At 38.0% G+C, this 19,339-nt stretch overlaps 1 protein-coding gene across 2 annotated transcripts; it reads left to right on the top strand.

Annotated features, from left to right (window-relative positions):
• The first annotated feature begins 14,950 nt into the window (after positions 1-14,950).
• On the top strand, positions 14,951-18,776 carry LOC107789235 (zinc finger CCCH domain-containing protein 30-like). 2 transcript variants are annotated; one of them, XM_016611013.2, is made up of 2 exons: positions 14,951-15,329; positions 16,181-18,776. In XM_016611013.2, the coding sequence occupies exon 2, from the start codon at positions 16,282-16,284 to the stop codon at positions 18,385-18,387; it is 2,106 nt and encodes a 701-aa protein (XP_016466499.2). In that variant the 5' UTR covers positions 14,951-15,329; positions 16,181-16,281; the 3' UTR covers positions 18,388-18,776. The 2 variants fall into 2 exon arrangements, with proteins under 2 accessions (XP_016466499.2, XP_075109838.1); XM_075253737.1 differs by lacking the exon at positions 14,951-15,329 and adding an exon at positions 15,804-15,959.
• The last annotated feature ends 563 nt before the right edge of the window (positions 18,777-19,339 follow it).

Genomic DNA, 19,339 nt, shown 5'->3' with positions numbered 1-19,339 from the left:
AAATCTATGCAATTATTAGGTTGGAGGATTATGTTAGTTACAGTTCTTACCTCATTATTATTGTTGTGTTTCATATATGTTATTTATTTATTATATCAATATATTGGACCACTAACAAATGCCGATGTCGATACCTCATTATTACTTCTCTGGGTTCGGCTAGATACTTACTGAACATGCATTGATCTACGTACTCATGTTACACTTCTGTACTTATTGTGCAGGTATACCTCTGATGGTCACTTGGGCAGAAGGGCGCAACTATTGAGGGGACTTTAAGGTGAGTTGCATCCCATGATACGATCCGCAGCACTGATGGTAGGCTATAATTTCATGTTTAGTCACTTATTGCACTCTAATTTACTGCATTTTAGTTGAGTTTGAGCTTTAATCACTAGTGTTTTGTACTAATTATGTGTTTTGTGCCTTGTAGGAGTGATTCTGATATATGTAGATGTTATGGAATGAATTCAAGCTATTCTGGAGCTTTGAACTCCGAGTAAAATCCCAAGGATTAAGTTGGGATAGTGTTCGGGGACCAATGGACGATAGGGCACTTTAAGAACGAAACGAAGAATCGAGAAGGTATATTGCGCATTGTCCAGTAAAATACTCATAACGTTTCGCTCAGATGTCCGTTTGGGCTCCTCAATATATCGTTGGAAAACTTTTTAACAGGAATATAATTTTCATGTTTTACATTTTCCCAAATTCCCAACTGATACCACCCAGGTGCGCGATTGCACACTGGGCGCGCACTGGAGGCAGAACAGGGTGTAAAATGTGCAACCAAGTGCGCGGCCGCGCACGTCCAACTTCGAAAAAGTATCCTATTTTCCGTAGGAGAAGGTGTTTTCATTTGGGCCAGACCCTACTTGGTATATATACATGGAAAATGGTATTTTTGGGATTTGTGACATATCTAAGACATAAGGAGGCTAAGGAGAAGTTGTAGAAACAAGAGCACAAGGAATCCATCATTCAATCCCAACTCAAGATAATGGTTTGGATTGTTTATGTTTTTCTTTACTTTAAACATATTTGTGATGAATTACTCCATATCCATGGAGTAGTTCTCTTTAGGGTTTAATGGATTTGGTGTATTGATACTTGTTTGTGGGTAATTAACTCTAGTTTCTTATGTATTGAATCGTTTTGGATGTTTTAACCATTGCATCTATATTCACTTGTTCATGTAATCGAAAGAGGCATAACTTGTGAAATCTTTGCATTATATTTTGTTGGTTGAATTCATTAATTCTTCTTAATAATCGGAAGAGGCTAGTTGAATTATTGATTAAACCTAGTTAGGAAGATAATCGAGAGAGGTTCTCCTAAAGACCAATCCACTACGAATTCTTGCATATCTTCACGTACTTAAAATTGGTTCATATTGTGAGGTTGAGACTTAATCGAGAGAGGAGTTTCTACTAAACAATTGAATTAATAACCAAGTGAATTCGAGGGACTCAGTTGAACATTGGAGATGAATTATTTAGAATTATATCCCAAACATTTATCTTGCACCTATCCTATTAACCCTATCTTCTCCCATTAATATCTTCCTTTGCTTATTACTTGCGTTGTTTGTCACTAGTCAATAGCTTATCATCTTAGTTAATTTTAGTTTTAAATTACATAAATCTCAATTGTTGGTCATCTTGAATAGCAACCTATCTACAAACTATGATAATAACTGTTTAACTTCAATCCTAATGGATACGATATTATATTTAATATATTTGACTAGCGAGCATATTTAAGTGTGTGTTTTGTGCTCGTCAAGCACACAGAGTCCCCATCATGTTCATTTATATTATCCTGTATATTTTACACTCCATGCAGATATTGTATTATTTTTATGGTACTTTCTATTAGATGCTCATGCACTTGTGACACCGGATTTTGAGATATTCTAGTAGATGTTAATAGTTTTACACTAATATTGACACTTTTTTATTTTATGTCTTACTAATATTGTATGTATCCAATATTTTAAATGCATTAAATTCTTTATTTAATAAAACTTGTGATTTCAAAAGTAATAAAATGAATAATTATTGAGATGGTTCATTGTTGGCTTACCTAATGGTGATGTTGGGCTCCATCATGGTTTATAGTGGGGTTTGGGTTGTGACAGCTTGGTATCAGAGCTCTAGGTTCACTTAGGTCTCACAAGTCATGAGCAAGTCTAGTAGAGTCTTGCAAATAGGTACGGAATTATTCGAGAGGATACAAGGCTGTTAGGAGAACTTTCCTTCTTGATTCCTTGTCGTGTGATTTAATTCATTTGAAGCTTATGTATCCATTTCCTTCCTACTCATTCTTATACGATGTTGAGTGGTTGTTATCAATTGGTCATCGAGGAATAGTAATGGTGCTGCAGATATGGTCCAGGATGTTTTTCCCTGTGTATTCGGGCAGGCTATCATCGTCGCCTTGTGGAAGGGTAATCTGTCGTCTCAGCTCAGTGGTAGTGTTGTATGTGGTTCGAGGATATGCACAGTGTATTGTGATATTCATGCATTGTTATCGCACAGTGCTGGTGTAAATGGTAGGATGCTTAATTATGTGTCACGACAATAAATGACTTCAGAGAAGGATTATTCGGTTCATGATTTCAAGATTCGGCATTTTATCCTAGTGGAGGAGAGGTAATTGGACTATGGATATTCAGTTTTTGGTTGATGGAGTAGCAATATCGGATATTTTCGAACTTGGTGGAATTCTCATTTGTGATGTGGTGTTGTCGTCCTAGTTTGAACGTATTAAGGCTCGACTGCTCGTTAGTGTGACTTCATTTGTTTAGATTTAGGGTACGGTGTAATGAAGTGGTACCTAAGAAGCAATTATTGGAGATGATGGTGTATTGCGATTGTAGGGTCGGATCGGTTCCTCCAGTATTAATGGCTCGAGGAGGATGATATTTAAGGAGGCTTAGAGTTGGTAGCAACATATTAGTTCAGATACTATAGATATGGATTATACTTTGAGACAATATTTTAGTAGCGAAGCATGATGAGGGACATGAAGGGTTATGTCTCGCGTAGTTGAATCATTAGCAGGACAAGTACGAGCAACAGAGATTGAGTAGTTTGCTTAGGAAGATGGTTTAACCAAAATGAGAATGGTAGCGTATTTTATGGAATTCGTGGTAGGATAGCCACCTGCCTTGTGGAAGCTTAGAGTAATTTGGGTCATGGTGGACCAAACACTAAGTTTGTGTACTTTGTTTGAGATGGTGGCTTCTGTGCTTCAAAAATTTGGATATGATGGAAAGAGTTTGCTTGGGGATGTAATATGACTTCGAGTTTTGAATGCATCGCTGGACCTTCATTTGATATTGATGGAAATGAACTGGCGTGTATAGCTGGTGGGTGACTATGGGATCAGGGGGATTATCTTGTTTTATGGTGGCTGTAATCAGGGCAATATCGTTGGAAGATGTCGAAATGGGGTTACACAGGTAGGCTATCTCTTGTGAGGTATTAGGGGTTGCATAATTTCTTATGAAGGTCTTACGAAGAATTCTAGTTTCTATCCAACAAGAAGTACATACTATGATGTGAGCTGGGATCACTTGAAGAAGATGGTGTAGCGATCAAGAGGTGGAGTGTGCATTTAGGGATGATAATTTATGTTATGAAAAGATTAACAAGAGATTGCGAGGAATTTAGTGGAGTGGCGGGGCAAAATCATGGTAACCGAGAAGGAGGAGTCATTGTGATTTATAGATTTATGTGATTATGGCTTAAAGTTAAGTGGGGGAGCCTACCGTCTACAATTGGGTCGCATGGTTATGTGCCTTGGCAATATCGGGTTATCTGTAGGTTGGTGGATTATTTATGACTAAAAGAAGAGAATATCAGGGGTAAGTCGAGCAAGGAATTTGTTTTGTACTATTTCACCTTATTATTGTGGGAAGTTTGTGAAATGACCCAGATTTGATGCTTTTTCGTGAAGGTAATCTGCAAGGAAAGAGAGTCATTCTATTTCTTCTTCTGGGTATTCATGTGTTACCGGAGCATTGGTTTCTAGCTATATATTTGGGATCAGGTCGGAGAGGGCGACTCTTAACAACGGTTCTAGTGGGCTCAAGAATTTAAGTGGTGCCAAAGAATTTTCGGGTTCGTTATATGGCTGAGGATTGGGTTTTGCAGCAGAGTGTGAAGGGAACTTGTAGAATTCCTATGTTATCATCGGGTCTGCGGTATAACATTAGAGAAATAGGAGAGACAACTTCGGGTTTGCTGAAGATCTTTTAGAATGGATGTATCAATTGGAGATACTATTTAGTGCATGAGGAGAGTATAAAATAACTTATGGGTATTGAGACGATGCGGTTTCGTGATTTGGGTCATCCGGATGACTGTTGTTTGAGGTTAGTTATATGTTTGAATAAATGTATTATTTTGAAGGCAAATCAAGGGTAAACCGGAAGAAGTGGAGTCAGTTAGTAGTGGTTTGGATCAGCATGGTTAAGGAGATGATCGGTTCTTTTAGTGTGGTAAAGTTATACAGTTGATTCATGTTTGTACGTGCAGTGTTGACAACCACCATAGTTTGATTGATTTGGAGGTATTTGATTCTAATGATTTTGTTATGTGTAAATGGATCCCGGAAGAGTAATGACAGTTTAAAACACGACTTGAGGTTGCATTTTCTGTGGTAATAGGAATTTGGTTGCGTGCTGCAATTGTTCTTATGAAATGATTTAAGAGAAACATTTTAGCTGATGAAGTGTTTATTATACTGGTGGTTTAGGAGTTATGATGAGATTCTTGTACTCTAGTGTAGAAGCATGATAGGTGCAGTTAGCAGTATGGAAACTGAAAGTTGAGGATCAAGGTTGCGGTTTAGTTTTAAAAAGAATGTCACGAGCTCGGAGGAGCAGGGAAAGAATTCAGATGTTCAGAGTATGCTGGTGCTATTTTTGAGTCACCTAAAAATGGTGTTCTGTGGAAGAGGCATTGTATGTTGATTTATGGATTCTTAATTGGCATTACAAAATTAGTACGGTTGGTAACATAGATGTGCAAACTTTGCTACCTGGCACAGAATGTCGTGGGAGTATCTCCCACAGGATGATCGTATGAGTATGGTGTGTCAGTCATTTAAGGGGCATGGATTGAAATCATGTATGGAGATTCTGGTAGGGCTGTTCAAAACTGAACCGTAACCGTTAACCAAACCATAACCGTTAATTAAGCCGAACCGATAGTTTATTTGCTTATTAGTATCAAGTTATTGGGGTAATGGATGGTGAACGGATTGAGATTTTATAATAATGACTAAACGATTTGGGGGCGGATTACTTAATTTTTTTATCGGATAAACAGTTAATCCGTTAAAAAATTTTATATTTACATTTTTACCTTCTTATGCATGACAATATGTATATCTTCGTTCGTAGTTGATTTCTTCTAGAGAAAGTCATGACCTTTATGACAAGCTTTCATTGAGTACTCAAAAAATTGTTCCAGAGATTGTTCTGTACTGCATGAAAAGTCTTCATTGAGTAATGGATTGAGGATTATGAATGGTAAGTTGAAATGATAAAAGCTAGTGAACTATGAAATTTGGCCATTTGGTATTCACAAGACTAGGGTTGTTCAAAAAATTTCTATTCAATTTAGCCGATAAACTGCCCAATAATTGTTAATCCGATACCAATCTTCCGATTGTCTTATTGGATGGCTAGCGGATTACTATATTTATAATCTAATAACTGATAAGCCGAACTGTTGAGCATAATTATCCGCCCGATAAGCACCCCAAGATTCTGGTACTATCATTGGGTGGAGAATTTATGTTTGAGAGACACTCTATTCTTTTGGTTGTGAACTATGGAAGTTTGTTCCGGATTCGACGGTCGATCGTATGTATCATACATAGGGTCATTGTGGATCTTTGGGAGGTTATATACCTATTGGGGGATGATCAGAATCAGCTTTGAGGTCCGTGGGTAGGCCTAATGTGAATATATATTCTACACTAGATCAAATATGCTTATTTGGTATAGCATTGCTTATGGATGAGTCTTCGGGCATGGTGGATGATATTCTTGTCTTTGTTTATTTTAGGTGCTACTCTTTTATGCCATATGGGTTGTGAGATGGCCTAATTATTCAAGTGTGTGTTGTGATCTGGCGTAGCTGGTGGTATTATATGAGCGAGACAGCTCTGGAGATACTGGTTGTTTATTGCACCTTAGTCATGATTGGGTTTTTGTAGTGCATGACACTATCGGTCTCCCCAGAGTTATATTTATGCACTTGACGTTCTTATGGTCGATATTTGGGTATTTTGTGGGTATGAGCATTATGTCTTGATGGGTATTTCCTTATTGATTATTATGCGTGGATCGGGTGACATGCCGCCACGGGTATGATGTTCGGGTCGAGTTGTGTGCTCCAACGGTATCATGATGGGTACGGTTCCTTGTATGCACCTTGTGTGTTCTATTTATTATCTTTGAGATAGGTAAGTAGTATTTGGTTGGCTGTCTTATTCGTTATGGCAATTGGATAGTTCTTCACCAGAGTTTGTTTTCCCTTATTGTTCATATTCGAATGATGGCTTATGACGCATTGGTGGCATTGTAGGAGATTTAGGCGATGTTTGAGGTGACTTATTGCCCAGCTTGTACCGGGTGAAATGAGGTTGTGTGACCTAGAATCAGTGTAATCGGATTTATATGATGTATATTAGAAGGGAAATGTCACTAATCAACTCATAGTAAGGCAATGGTTCTTGTCAAGTAGAGAGGCTCCATAAGTATTGATTTGGCAAGTGGTTATGAGTTTATACACATCTCTTTCATCATTGCAGTATTACGAGGGTTGGAATATGGCTTATATGTGTTATGAGGTATACTATGTGCATCAGGTTCGTGCAGTTGCAACTATTATGGTTGAAGGATATTATTATGGCATACGAATTATGCGGTGCAATATGTGATTATAGCATGGGTGGATGATCATGTTTTGGTTCAGCGTGTTGAGTTTGATATGGTATTCGTATGTTAGAATCAGACCTTAAAGAAAATTTCGGATGTTGGAAATTGGTTCTAAGGCTTGTGGGCTAAGGTAGTAGGAAGAATCTTCAGTCTGGCTTTAGCTCATATGGATTATAATGGTATGGGTAGGCGTGTGTGCAGTCAAATAGTGATTTTGGGCAACTCCGGACATATTCTTGGCTCAGGGACGAACGTATGTTTTAGTGGCGGAAAATATAAAGATCTGACCGGTCGTTTTGAGCTCTAGCACGTCGTTCGGCAGTTTGAGGCCTTGAGTAACTTCATTTTATGTATTATGACCTGCATGCGTGGTTGGTTTCGATTTTTGGGAATTTCGGAGTTGATTTGGAAGAATATTTCTCAATTCAGAAGCTTTAAGTTGGAAGAGTTGACCAAGGTTTGACTTTTGAGTAAATGACCTCAGAATCGGGGTTTAAATATTCCAATAGGTTTGTATGATAATTTTGGAATTGGGCATATATTCAGGTCGAGTTTCGGGTAGATCGGGAGTGTTTCGACACTTATAGTAGGAAGTTGGAAAAGTTTTAGAATTTTCTAAGTTCGAGTTGAAGTGGTCTTTGGTGTTATCGATGTCCGTTCAGAATTCTAAGCCTTGGAAAATGTTCGTATTGTGATTTGTGACTATAACGATCCGACCGGTCTTTTTGAGAATTAGCATCTCATTCGGTGGCTTAAGGTCTTGAGTAGATTCGTATTATGTATTATCACTTGCGTGTGTGGTCGAGTTCGATTTAGGATGATTCGGGATTGATTTGGAAGGATGATTCTTGTTTTAGAAGCTTATGCGGTAAGATTTAACCGGAGTTTGATTTTTAGATAGACAACTTCAGAATGGTGTTTTGATGATTCCAATATCTTCGTATGGTGATTTTGGACATAGGTTCATGCCTGGATTTGGATTTAGAGGTCCGTAGATTGATTTAATGCATTTTGGTAAAAATTGGAAAGTTGAAGGTTTGGAAGGTTGAGAGGTTTGATCAGAAGTTGACTTTGTGGATATTGGGCTCGGATTGCAATTCTGTGAGTTGGAATAACTCTGTTATGTCATTTGGGACTTTCATGCAAAATTTGAGATTATTCCGAGTTGATTTGATATGATTCGGTGCGAGTTGTAGAAGTTGAAAGTTCATAAATCCATTAAGTTCGATTTGAGGTGTGATTTGTGGTTTTGATGTTCTTATGTGAGATTTAAGGCCTCGAGTAGGTCTGTACCATATTTTGAGACTTATTAGTATGTTCGGACGAGATCCCGAGGGGCTCGGGTGGGTTTCGGATAGGTTTGGGTAGTGTTACGCTCGTTTTTTAATGTTCCGACGTCATTTCTTCAAGCATAAATGGTACCATATTAATAAAATGAGCTCCAATTCCTATTTTGATTGAAGAACTAGGTCCGTATCATAATTACGGAGCCATATCAAAAAGAATCGTCAAATTTGGACATCGTATGAGGGAGTTATGCTCATTTTAGTGTCAAAGAAGAGAGCTGGTGCTGGTGCTTCGCAGATGCGAAGTTGGGTCGGCCCCATAGGTGTAAAAAATGGTTAGAAAAAGCAGAAATGACAGCTGAAAATGAGCAGGTGCAGCTATTTGGGCACAAAAGCGGAAATGCCTGTGTATAAAAAAATCGGACTGCGTTCTTTTGGTGTTTTGAGCATATCTTGAGTTCTAGAGCTCCAATTGAGGTGAATTTTGTGGCTTTCTTCTCGTATTTTCATGGGGTCAATATCTAATCTCAATTGTTGTATTTTAACATGATTCCAGTAGCTCATTTGTGAATTAATCCATGTTTTGATTGGAAAATTGGGAGGTTTTTATCAAAACGTTTTCTAAAGAGAATAATTGGGTTTTGAACATCGATTTGAAGTTGGAATTGGATGAAATTAGTATGGTTGGACTCGTAATTAAATGAGTTTTTGAATTTTGTGAATTTTGTCGGTTTCTGAGGTACGAGCTTGGGGTTGACTTTTTAGTTTTCATTAAAGATCGAAGCTTTATTATCCAAAATTATTTTCTATGATTTTTATTTATGATATTGAGTTATTTTGGCTAGATTTGAACCATTCGGAGGTTTGTTTCATATGAGAAGGTCATTTAGAGTATCGGTTTAGCTTCTTTGTGGTAAATATCTTGCCTAACTTTGTGTGGGGGAACTACCCCTTAGGATTTGAGTCGTTTGTGCTATTTGTGTCATGTGAAAGCCATGTACGCGAGGTGACGAGTATGTACTCGGGCTTATAGGTAATTTTATTGACTGGTTTAAACTCTTAGGCTTCTTTCATGTATTCATTTAGAATTGTTAGCACATGTTGTATCTTTTATTCGTCATATCTATTATCACATGCTTTATTTGAAGTTGTCGTTACATGTCACATTCTTTACTTATCAAGTTTGCTCTTATATGCTTTATACAAAGTTGTTATCATTTTTATCATTATGTGATTTCTTTTATTGTGGAGTTATTCTTAGTTGAAGTTGATGTACATGATATCCCTTTTGTTGCCAGGTTATTCTCATGCATTCAGACGTAGTACTGGTTCGTGCCATCTCTTTCATTGTTATCCTAATTCATAAAGTAGGAGCCGAAGTTTGTCATTTCATGGAAATACTTTCACTATTGAGTTTATCCTTAAATAATTAATTGGAATTAAAGTTATCAAAAGTCATTAATCTATTTTAATTGAAGTTGTGTAAAAAAGGGGTGTCGTTCCTTGTTGAGTTGCTTTCCCATTCATGTTGTTGTTATTGAGATTTTATACACATTTTATTTGAGTCGTTGGCTATTTATTTTGGAAATATTGATATTGTTGGATCTTTGGAAAGGTTGTGGCCTATGGACACTTATGTTACGAGTTGATACGTCGTATTGTTGTGATGCTAGCATTTGTGAATTATTGTGTGGTTTTGGTTGTTGTTATATGGAGTATAAGGATGACATTTCACCATTGTTGTTATGCGGAGTATAAGGGTGGCATTTCACCGTTGTTGTTATGCAGAGCATAAGGGTGGCATTTCACCGTTGTTGAATGTACAGAGTGATAAGGGTGGCTATTGTGTTATTGTCCCGGAGTGATAAGGGTGGGTATTATACAAAGTGATACAAGTGTATCAGAGAGATAAGAGTGGCAAATGTTATTATCAGGGTGGAGTGATAAGGGTGGCTATTACACGGAGTGATACGAGTGGCTAATAGAGAGATAAGGGTGGCAATATCAGGGATGATGTGTGATGGTTCGAAGATATTATGTTGGTGATTTTCGTATGATGATGTGCTTTTCCTTGTCTTTGTCATACACCTTACGTGACTTGATTTGTTGTTTCGATAAGCTACTCGATGTCTTTGATATTACTTGTTGACTTGGGCTGCAGTAGTGCACTCGCACTAGCATATACCGTAACATACCACTTATGCTAGTTCAGGAGTATAAACTTGACATTTATTGATCATGCCCATATATTCTTATATTATCTGTTTCCATATTGATATTGAACTTGTGACCATAACAGATGGATTGTGATTTTGAGACTGTGACCATGACGAGAGAATTGTGATTGTGAGTTTGTGACCATGCTGGGCAGATTGTGAGCCTGTGATCATGCCAGGTGGATTGTGATTGTGAGCTTGAGACCATGCTGGGCGGATTATGAATATGAGCTCATACAAGGCGGATTGGGATATTGGCATGTGAGTTGTCCGTGCGGTTGTGATTCGAGATGTGGGCACGACGTGCCGTGAGTACATGATGGTGGGTTGAGACCTTTGACTTGTGACTATGAAATGAGGTATCACGGGGTGATTTCGTTGTGAATCTTGTGTTAGCACGACTTGATTAATTGATTCTCCTCTGTGTTCCTTATTTGGTTTCAACAATACTTCTTGGTGTTCTTGTTGCTTTACTCTTTATATCACATATTGATTTTGTTGGCATTTACTGATTTCTGTTTTCCAATATTAGCTTTATACTTCTATACTGCATAGGTTACTTTGTCTAGTGAGTATCTTGACTTGTATCTCGTCACTACTCCACCGAGGTTAGTCTTGATACTTACTGGGTATCGACTGTGGTGTACTCATACTATACTTTATATATTTTTGTGCAGATCCAAGTACTTCGAAGTTTGTGGATAGCTAAATAATGGATCAAATATTTCTGTGGAGACTTCAAGGTATACATATCGTCGCGTTGTAGGCCTCAGAGTCTCATTCGGAAGTTATTTGTGTACAATTTATTTCTATTCCAGAACAATTGTACTTAGAGATTTTTTAGCAAACTCAGTAGAGCTTATGACTTGTACGACTAGTTTTGGGATTGTCAGCTTTGGATAGAAATTTCTATTTCATATTTAATAGTTATTGGTTGAATTTCGCTATTTATTCAGTAAGTGTTAGGCTTACCTAGTCTTAAAGATTCGATAACATCATGACATCCTACGGAGGAAAATTGAGATCATGACAGTGACTTGTACGTAAAATTTATGTCATTCCGGAATGTTTATGCGTGATTCGGATGTATTCGGTGAAGTTTGAATGTTTAAAAGTTAAAAGAAGGAATTTAATCATCGATTCGCAGTTTTGATGTTATTCCTAGCGTTTCGAGCCTTTGAATAAGTTTGGATAAGATATTGAAACTTGTTGGTATCACTGGACGGGATCCTGGGGGCCTCAGGTGTGTTTTGAGGTGGTTTCGGACCAGGTTTGTATGATTTGCTGATGCTAGTGTCTAGTGTGGTTCTTTGCAAACGCGATGGTATGTCTGCGTTTGCGAAGAAGTTTTTTGGCTGCTGGAAAATATACGTTGCAAATGCGACACATGGGTCGCGAACATGACACATGGGTTGCAAACATAACATAGGGGTCGCAAATGCGGAGAATAGGTTGAGGTGCGCTTCACGAACACAACAAGGAGTCATGAACGCGAAGAAGGAAGGGGAGCTGGAGGCCTGGAGGAGTTAAGCCTTCGCGAATGCGGCTCAAGGACCACGAACACAAAGTAGTGGGTGTCCAACCCCTTTTTTTATTCTCCGCGGGGAAAGAGAAGTCCGGGTTCTGACATTTATGGGGGAGTAGTAACTCATTTCCTTTTGGGAATTGGGTATTTGAAGAGTCGCCACCTAACGGATTATGGTGCGTTAGGGCACCTAGAGCGATTAACTCTTAGACTAGTTTGCATTACCAGAGATTTAGGGTAAGGGCTCGAAATAACCTTGAGGGGAAGGTGTTAGGCACCCCTCTCGGTCCAAAATGGTGGGTCCCGGCCGAACTTATACTTATGAATTAGTCCTTTTGGCAAATAAATAGTTTAAACACATTCTTGTAAATAAAGGCATATTTTGGACATTGTATGACTCAAGTAAGGAGATAAAAGGAAAAGACTTGAGCAAGTTGCACATATATGGAGAAAAGTAAAGTTTAAACATCGAAAATTGGGAACGAGGGGTTCGAGGTTGGTTAGCCTATAGGATCACCCCACGCAATGCCCGGTAATCACTCCTCAATGAGGGGCTACACGTGATCCAATTCCCTCCCCTTGGTCATAGCCTAAAGCGCTCTAGCAACCTTGAAAATATCTTATGTGTGCACTACCAGTCCCTTCCTCGTGGCCCTGGAGGTATCTTAGGACCTCTACTTTTGGACAGTTCTAGACCCTCCTAAGTTATTTAAAGGAGAAAAGTCTAAGCGTGAATCAAAATAGTTAGGACTGCACATAAAGAAGGAACAAGTAATGGCTCACATTTTTTACCTCCACAAGCAGAACAAATAAATGCACGTCTCAGACAATTGTTTCAGGTATTTAACAAAACTTAGAACATGATATCTAGGTGAGCAAGAAGTATGCTGTATGAATTAGGACTAAGTGTCAAAGACCTATTAGCTTGCCTACTGATTTTTTAGACCTGTTAAATCTGCAAAGTCTCAAATAATAAGACACAATTTTAAAGTTGCAGAATTTGAATCGCCATAGAATCTTTGGGCTGGTTACATAGGCTGCAATTGAAATAAAAAAATGGCTATTTGTTAAATAGCCATTTTAACAAATGTCTCCTGTCTCACCTTGTGAGGGGGAAATTACCCCATAGGTGATATATTTGTTACGTGTTACTTGTTGTGGGGGATACATACGTCACCTCGCACGAGAGTCCGTACATAGCTAAAAGCATGTTTATGCCCAGGTAGACTTAGGACTTTATCATGTAATATTTGAATTATTTGAACTTAATTTGCTTGTTTAATTACTTGAATTTATAATTAAAATTTAATTGGGAATATATTCGGCCGAGCTTTATCACCTTGAGTTGTTTGGCGAGATATTTGATAAATGATAAAAGTCATGTTTACTTTATGCTCCTATACCTGTGTTGCAAACACGTGGCCCGTAAATTCGATAAGTTTCTTTCTTCCCTATGGATTGGACAGAACGCCTTAGTAGTATATTGAGATGCATCTATGGTTCGCGCCGATTACCCTCAACAGTGTACACATTATTCTGAATCGGACCGTACGACCTCAACATAACTCGTGCGTAATACTGCTAGAAGTACGAATATTCATGAGATTCCTCTTTGATTGGGATATGGCAGTTACATGAGATGCCTTATTTGTTGAGATGGCGCTTGATATCCCCCCCTTTGAGGTAGCCTTTGATTCTTGTATTTGTTGAGATAACACGTGAGATTTTGAGAAATTTATGCTGTCATCAGGTTGGAGGACTATATTATTTACAGTTCTTGCTTCATTATTACTGATGTGTTTCATATCTCTTGTTAATTTATTATATTGGTTTATTAGACCACTAGTAAGTGTCGATATCGACCCCTCGTTACTACTTCTCCGGGGTTAGGTTATATAGTTACTAGGTATGTATTGATTTACGTACTCATGCTACACTTCTGCACTTATTGTGCAGGTATATCTCTAATGGTCATTTGGGCGCAAGGACGCAACTATTGAGGGGACTTTAAGGTAAGCTGCATCTCATGTTACGATCTGCAGTACACGGAGTCTTCATCATGTTTATTTATGTTATCCTATCTATTTTATATTTCAGACAGATGTATTAATATTATTAGGATACTTCCTAGTAGATGTTCATGCACTTGTAACACTGAATTTTGGAATAGGTTTATAGATGTTATAGTTTTGCACTACTATTGACACATTTTTATTTTATATTTTATTAATATTGTATGTATCCATGATTTTAAATGCATTAAATTCTTTATTTAATAAAATTTATGATTTCTAAAGTAATAAAATGAATAATTATTGAGATGGTTCGTCGTTGACTTGCCTAACAGTGACGTTGAGCGCCATTACAACTTATAGTGGGTTTTGGATCGTGACAGTTTAGTATAGTGTATTAATCTCAAGATTATCAATTTTACTGCTTTATCTTGTGATAACTTATCTTGGGACCTCTAGCATGTATAAGTTATCCGATACTAATCATAAAATAACTTATTCAAGGACTAATAATCAAACAATGAATAATGAGGTACTAAATTATTATTCCAGGATTATTTTTACTTATTCATCATACCAAATGACCCGTTGAACTATACTCTCTTCTGTCCATAATAAGTGATCAATTTTGCCTTGGATATACCTATTAAAAAATATTAAATTCTAGATAAAAATAGTTAGTGTGACTAAATTACTCTTAATTAAATATTGCAGCATAATTTAATGTGAGGACTAAAAGACTTTTTAGGGATATGTACATAAGGATAATTTTAGAAAAATAATTATTTTTAATTATATAAATGAATACTTATTTTGAATCAAAATAAAAAGACAACTTAATCACTTGCTCAGAAAGAGTAGTAAATTTTATTTTGCTTTGAGACCATATTATTTTATTCATTGTATGGGGCAAATGTGCTTACTATATAGCAAGATGGTTTCATTGGACAGGCGTTCATTTCAACCCAAAAGATAAAGCGACACACACAAAGAGAGCGCATTAATCTTAATAGAGTATTGCTATTCGTATAATTACTACTAAGCCCTCTAATAATAGTAATAATGACCGAATAAAAGAGAGAAAAAGCAAGCAAGGGAAAGAGAGAGAGAGCATAGGAAATGGCGAAGAAAAAAGAGGAAGAAGTAGTAGCAGCAGCAGCAGCTCTCCACTTCTTGAGTTCTCACAACTTTCTCTCTCTAGATCTCTAAAAATCAATTCTTACCCACTTTCTCTTTCTATATATACATAGCCCATATATATGTAGTGATGAACATGAAAGTGTAGGGATCTGCTGCTAGGGATACACTTTGCTCTTATTACCTCAAATTTTGGTGAGAAATGCCTCCAAATTTAATTTCCCATGTGTTTAATATATCACTGTCAATGTTTATGCACTTCTTGTGCCAAAGCTACTAGATATGAAATTTATGTTAATATTGTTAATTATAGAAAGGGATGAATAAATGGGTGTGTGAATAAATGGGTGTGTGATGGGTTTTTGGAGTTTGGACAATGGTTTTGGTCGATGGTCTACAATTTTTTACCTTTTTCTTTTTATCCCAGTTTTTAGTTGGAAAGATTTTGTTAATCTTTGGGAGATTCTTTTCTTGGCCATTCTTCCTGTTTCTCACTGCACAAGTCTTTGTTGTTGACTCAATTTATTTCCTTCAACTGTAATCTTTTTTTTTTTCCAAGCATCTTGTTCTAATGTTTGAAAGGTCTGAAATAGTAGAATCTGTCCTTTTATTTTTAATAAAAATGAGAATTTAAATCTACAAAAGTAGAAGTATGTGAATTTATTCCTAGTCAAGACAGAGTCTTTCTCTTCTTCTTTTCCCCCCCCTATTTTTCCGTCTTGGTTGAGAATATTAGTATTTGTTCCCATCAGTCTCTTTGATATGTGCCTTTTCTTTTTCTTTAAGAGTCAGAAGATAGGTTTCAAGGCTCGTCTTCTCATTGTGGTGAGTTGTGTTTTAGTGATAAAGAGTATTCTCGGTTTGTCCAAATGATCTAATTTGTAATCAACTGCTTTCTGAACCTGCGAACGTGCCATTGAATATGAGTTCTTATCATTTGTCACAGAAGATTGACTTCTTCTCTGAGCTGCTGTAGATTTTGCAGTGATAAATTTTGCCTTATTTGTTGTGTTCTGATACTAATTCGAGATTTTCTTCTCTTTCAGTTGGATTATGAGATGAGAGTATACACTCTTGACTGTAGCTGTTAGAAAAGAGATTGTTATCTTGTTACACCATCAGCTTTGGTATTTGTTGTACTACAAACATGAACATGAATCATCTGACTGTTGAAACTGAAGATACTTTTGCTAGCTTGCTTGAATTTGCAGCCAACAACGATATAGAGGCATTTAAAAGTTGGATGGAGCGTGATATATCTGGTATTCATGAGGTTGGACTGTGGTATGGGCGCCAAAAGGGCTCAAAGCAAATGGTTCTCGAGCATAGAACTCCTTTGATGGTTGCTGCTATGTATGGTAGTGTTGATGTTTTAAAACTGATTCTTTCTCTACCTGGAGTTGATGTAAATCATTCTTGTGGCCGTGATAATAGCACTGCCCTTCATTTTGCTGCCTCCGGTGGATCTTTGAATGCTGTTGATGCCGTCAAACTTCTTGTAGAAGCTGGTGCTGACCCAAACATAAAAAATACCAATGGCCATCGCCCTCTTGATGTTATAGTTATTTCTCCCAAGTTTCACACCATGACATCTTGCCTAGAAAATCTGCTCAAGACTGATGCTACCGAAGACTGCAACCTAAGGGTGTCTATGGCCACTTCAAGCTCAAATTCTCCACCACTTTCGCCTTCTCCTGGAAATAGATCACCATCTTCTGCTTCAGACACAACTTCTTCCCCGAGGAGTGCAAAATCTAGTGATCTCCCTGTGCCTTTTACTTCAGAGAAGAAAGAATACCCTATTGATCCCTCCATGCCTGACATAAAAAACAGTATCTACTCCACAGATGAATTCAGGATGTTCTCATTTAAGATCAAGCCTTGCTCTCGCGCATACTCCCATGATTGGACTGAATGTCCATTTGTCCATCCAGGTGAAAACGCTCGAAGAAGAGATCCAAGAAAGTACCACTACAGCTGTGTACCTTGCCCTGAGTTTCGCAAGGGAGCTTGTCGACGAGGGGATATGTGTGAATATGCTCACGGGGTTTTTGAGTGTTGGCTGCATCCTGCTCAATATCGAACTCGGCTTTGCAAAGATGGTACAAACTGCGATAGAAGAGTTTGTTTCTTTGCCCACACGCAGGAGGAACTCAGGCCACTGTATGTCTCTGCTGGTTCTGCTGTTCCTTCACCTCGATCAAATACTTCTGCTGCCAATGCCTTGGATTTCGCCGCTGCCATGGGCCTCATACCAGGCTCTCCTTCCTCAGTGTCTGTTATGCCCCCATCAGCTTTCACTCCTCCAATGTCTCCCTCGGCTAATGGTATTTCGAACATTGGTTGGCCCCAACAAAATGTACCAGCGTTGCATCTTCCTGGCAGCAATCTTCAGTCCAGCCGCTTGCGATCATCACTCAATGCAAGAGACATCCCTGCCGAAGATTTGACTATGTTGTCAGATTTTGATGTGCAACAAAAGCAGCTACTGTATGAATTGTCTTGCCTATCCCACTCCAGCATGAATGCTAATTCTTTTAGCCATTCAGTTCGTCCTAGGACCTTAACCCCTTCTAATCTCGAGGATTCATTTTCCGCTGAGAGCTCATCTCCTAGATATTCCGATCACTCTTTACCTCAAGCTGTTTTTTCCCCTACCCACAAATCTATAGGTTTCAATCAATTCCAGCAGCAGCAGGCGACATTATCTCCAATTAATACAAGGTTTTCACCAAAAACTGTTGAAAGTCCTCTATTGCAGGGCTCTTTTGGAGTTCCGCCAATGCGGAATATGTCTCCCCGAGGGATGGAACCAATCTCACCAATGAGTTCCCGTGCCTCAATACTTGCTCAGAGTGACAAGCAGCAGCATTTTAGGAGTCTCAGCTCACGTGATCTTGGCTCCAGTGCCTCTGCCATTGTTGGCTCTCCAGCAGACTCTTGGTCGAACTGGGGTACAGCTATGGGAAAGCCAGACTGGGCTGTCAATACTGAGGAGTTTGGTAGGCTAAGGAGATCATCATCATTTGAACTTGCCAACAGTGGAGAGGAGCCTGATCTATCATGGGTTCAATCTCTTGTCAAAGAATCACCACAGGAAGTTAAGGACGAATCTGCATCTCGTGTATCAGGCCTTACAAATCCTGGTGCAGATATCAGAGAAGCCTCAACATCGAGTTCCCAGAATGGACAATTTGATCAACTGGGCGCATGGATGGAGCAAATGAAGCTTGATCAGCTAGTACCTCAGTAATAACATCCTCCATTTTCCATTTACCGATCCTTGACGCCTCAAAGCATTAGGTTTTGGTAAATATCAACTGGTTTTTGTTCTTGTATTCACTTCATGTTGGCTTGGGAGCAAGGCAACTGTAAGCAGAGATGAAGCTAAGCCAGCAGTGAAAGAAGTTCCATACTTTTGAAGAAAATTAACTTTTATAATTTGCATTTATTATTTAAAGCAGGTAATATAAAATTGGGTTTAGGTGATTTTCTCCAACATTACTGAATGTAGACTTACTAAAGAAATTTTTTACCTTGATTTCTTTAATTAGAAGGATATTTCAGTGTACTAAAAGCAATTTTCATTTTTGTGACAAATCTATATTTTCATGAAGTTATTTCAGATGAATGTTGATAAAATGTTTTGATTTTTTGGTCCACCCTTTTTTGGGGTGGGAAAAGAAATATGATGTGCAAATGAGTCATTCTGAATTCTGATGTTGTGGCTTGGAATAATGTTAGTGCTAAAAGGTGCTGTGTAAAGGTAAGATAAGAAGGCTATCTGATTAGTTTTTGATGTAACATGCTTGTTCATTGGAATTGGAATCAGAATTCCATATTCCTTTGCCTGACACGTGTATTCTGTCCTTTTTATTTATAACAGTAATGCCTAGGCTAGTTTGCGCCCATGTAAAATAGTGGCGCTCATGTAAAATAGTGGCGTCTAGCTTAGCTTGTTGCACCTCCATGATTCTCACATGGTATCAGGTACCTCCTATCAGTATAGGTACGGGTAACTTTGTCCACGATGCTTAGTGAGATGGAAAGAAATTATTTAGTATTTTTTTATCTTTGTTGCAATAAACTCTAATCTCCCATGTTTGCACTTTCTTCGTTCATCATTAGACCACATGATTGGATGCAATATGCTTATTCTACCCTTAGGTATGCTTATTCTTTCTTTAAGTTCCCAACAACATGAG

Source organism: Nicotiana tabacum, chromosome 5, assembly GCF_000715075.1.
Source record: "Nicotiana tabacum cultivar K326 chromosome 5, ASM71507v2, whole genome shotgun sequence".
Lineage (NCBI taxonomy): Eukaryota > Viridiplantae > Streptophyta > Magnoliopsida > Solanales > Solanaceae > Nicotiana > Nicotiana tabacum.
This window is presented reverse-complemented; position numbering and strand designations above follow the sequence as displayed.

Excerpts from the sequence above, each read along its gene's own strand:
- LOC107789235 (XM_016611013.2), top strand. The coding sequence starts at position 16,282 with ATGAACATGAATCATCTGACTGTTGAAACTGAAGATACTTTTGCTAGC.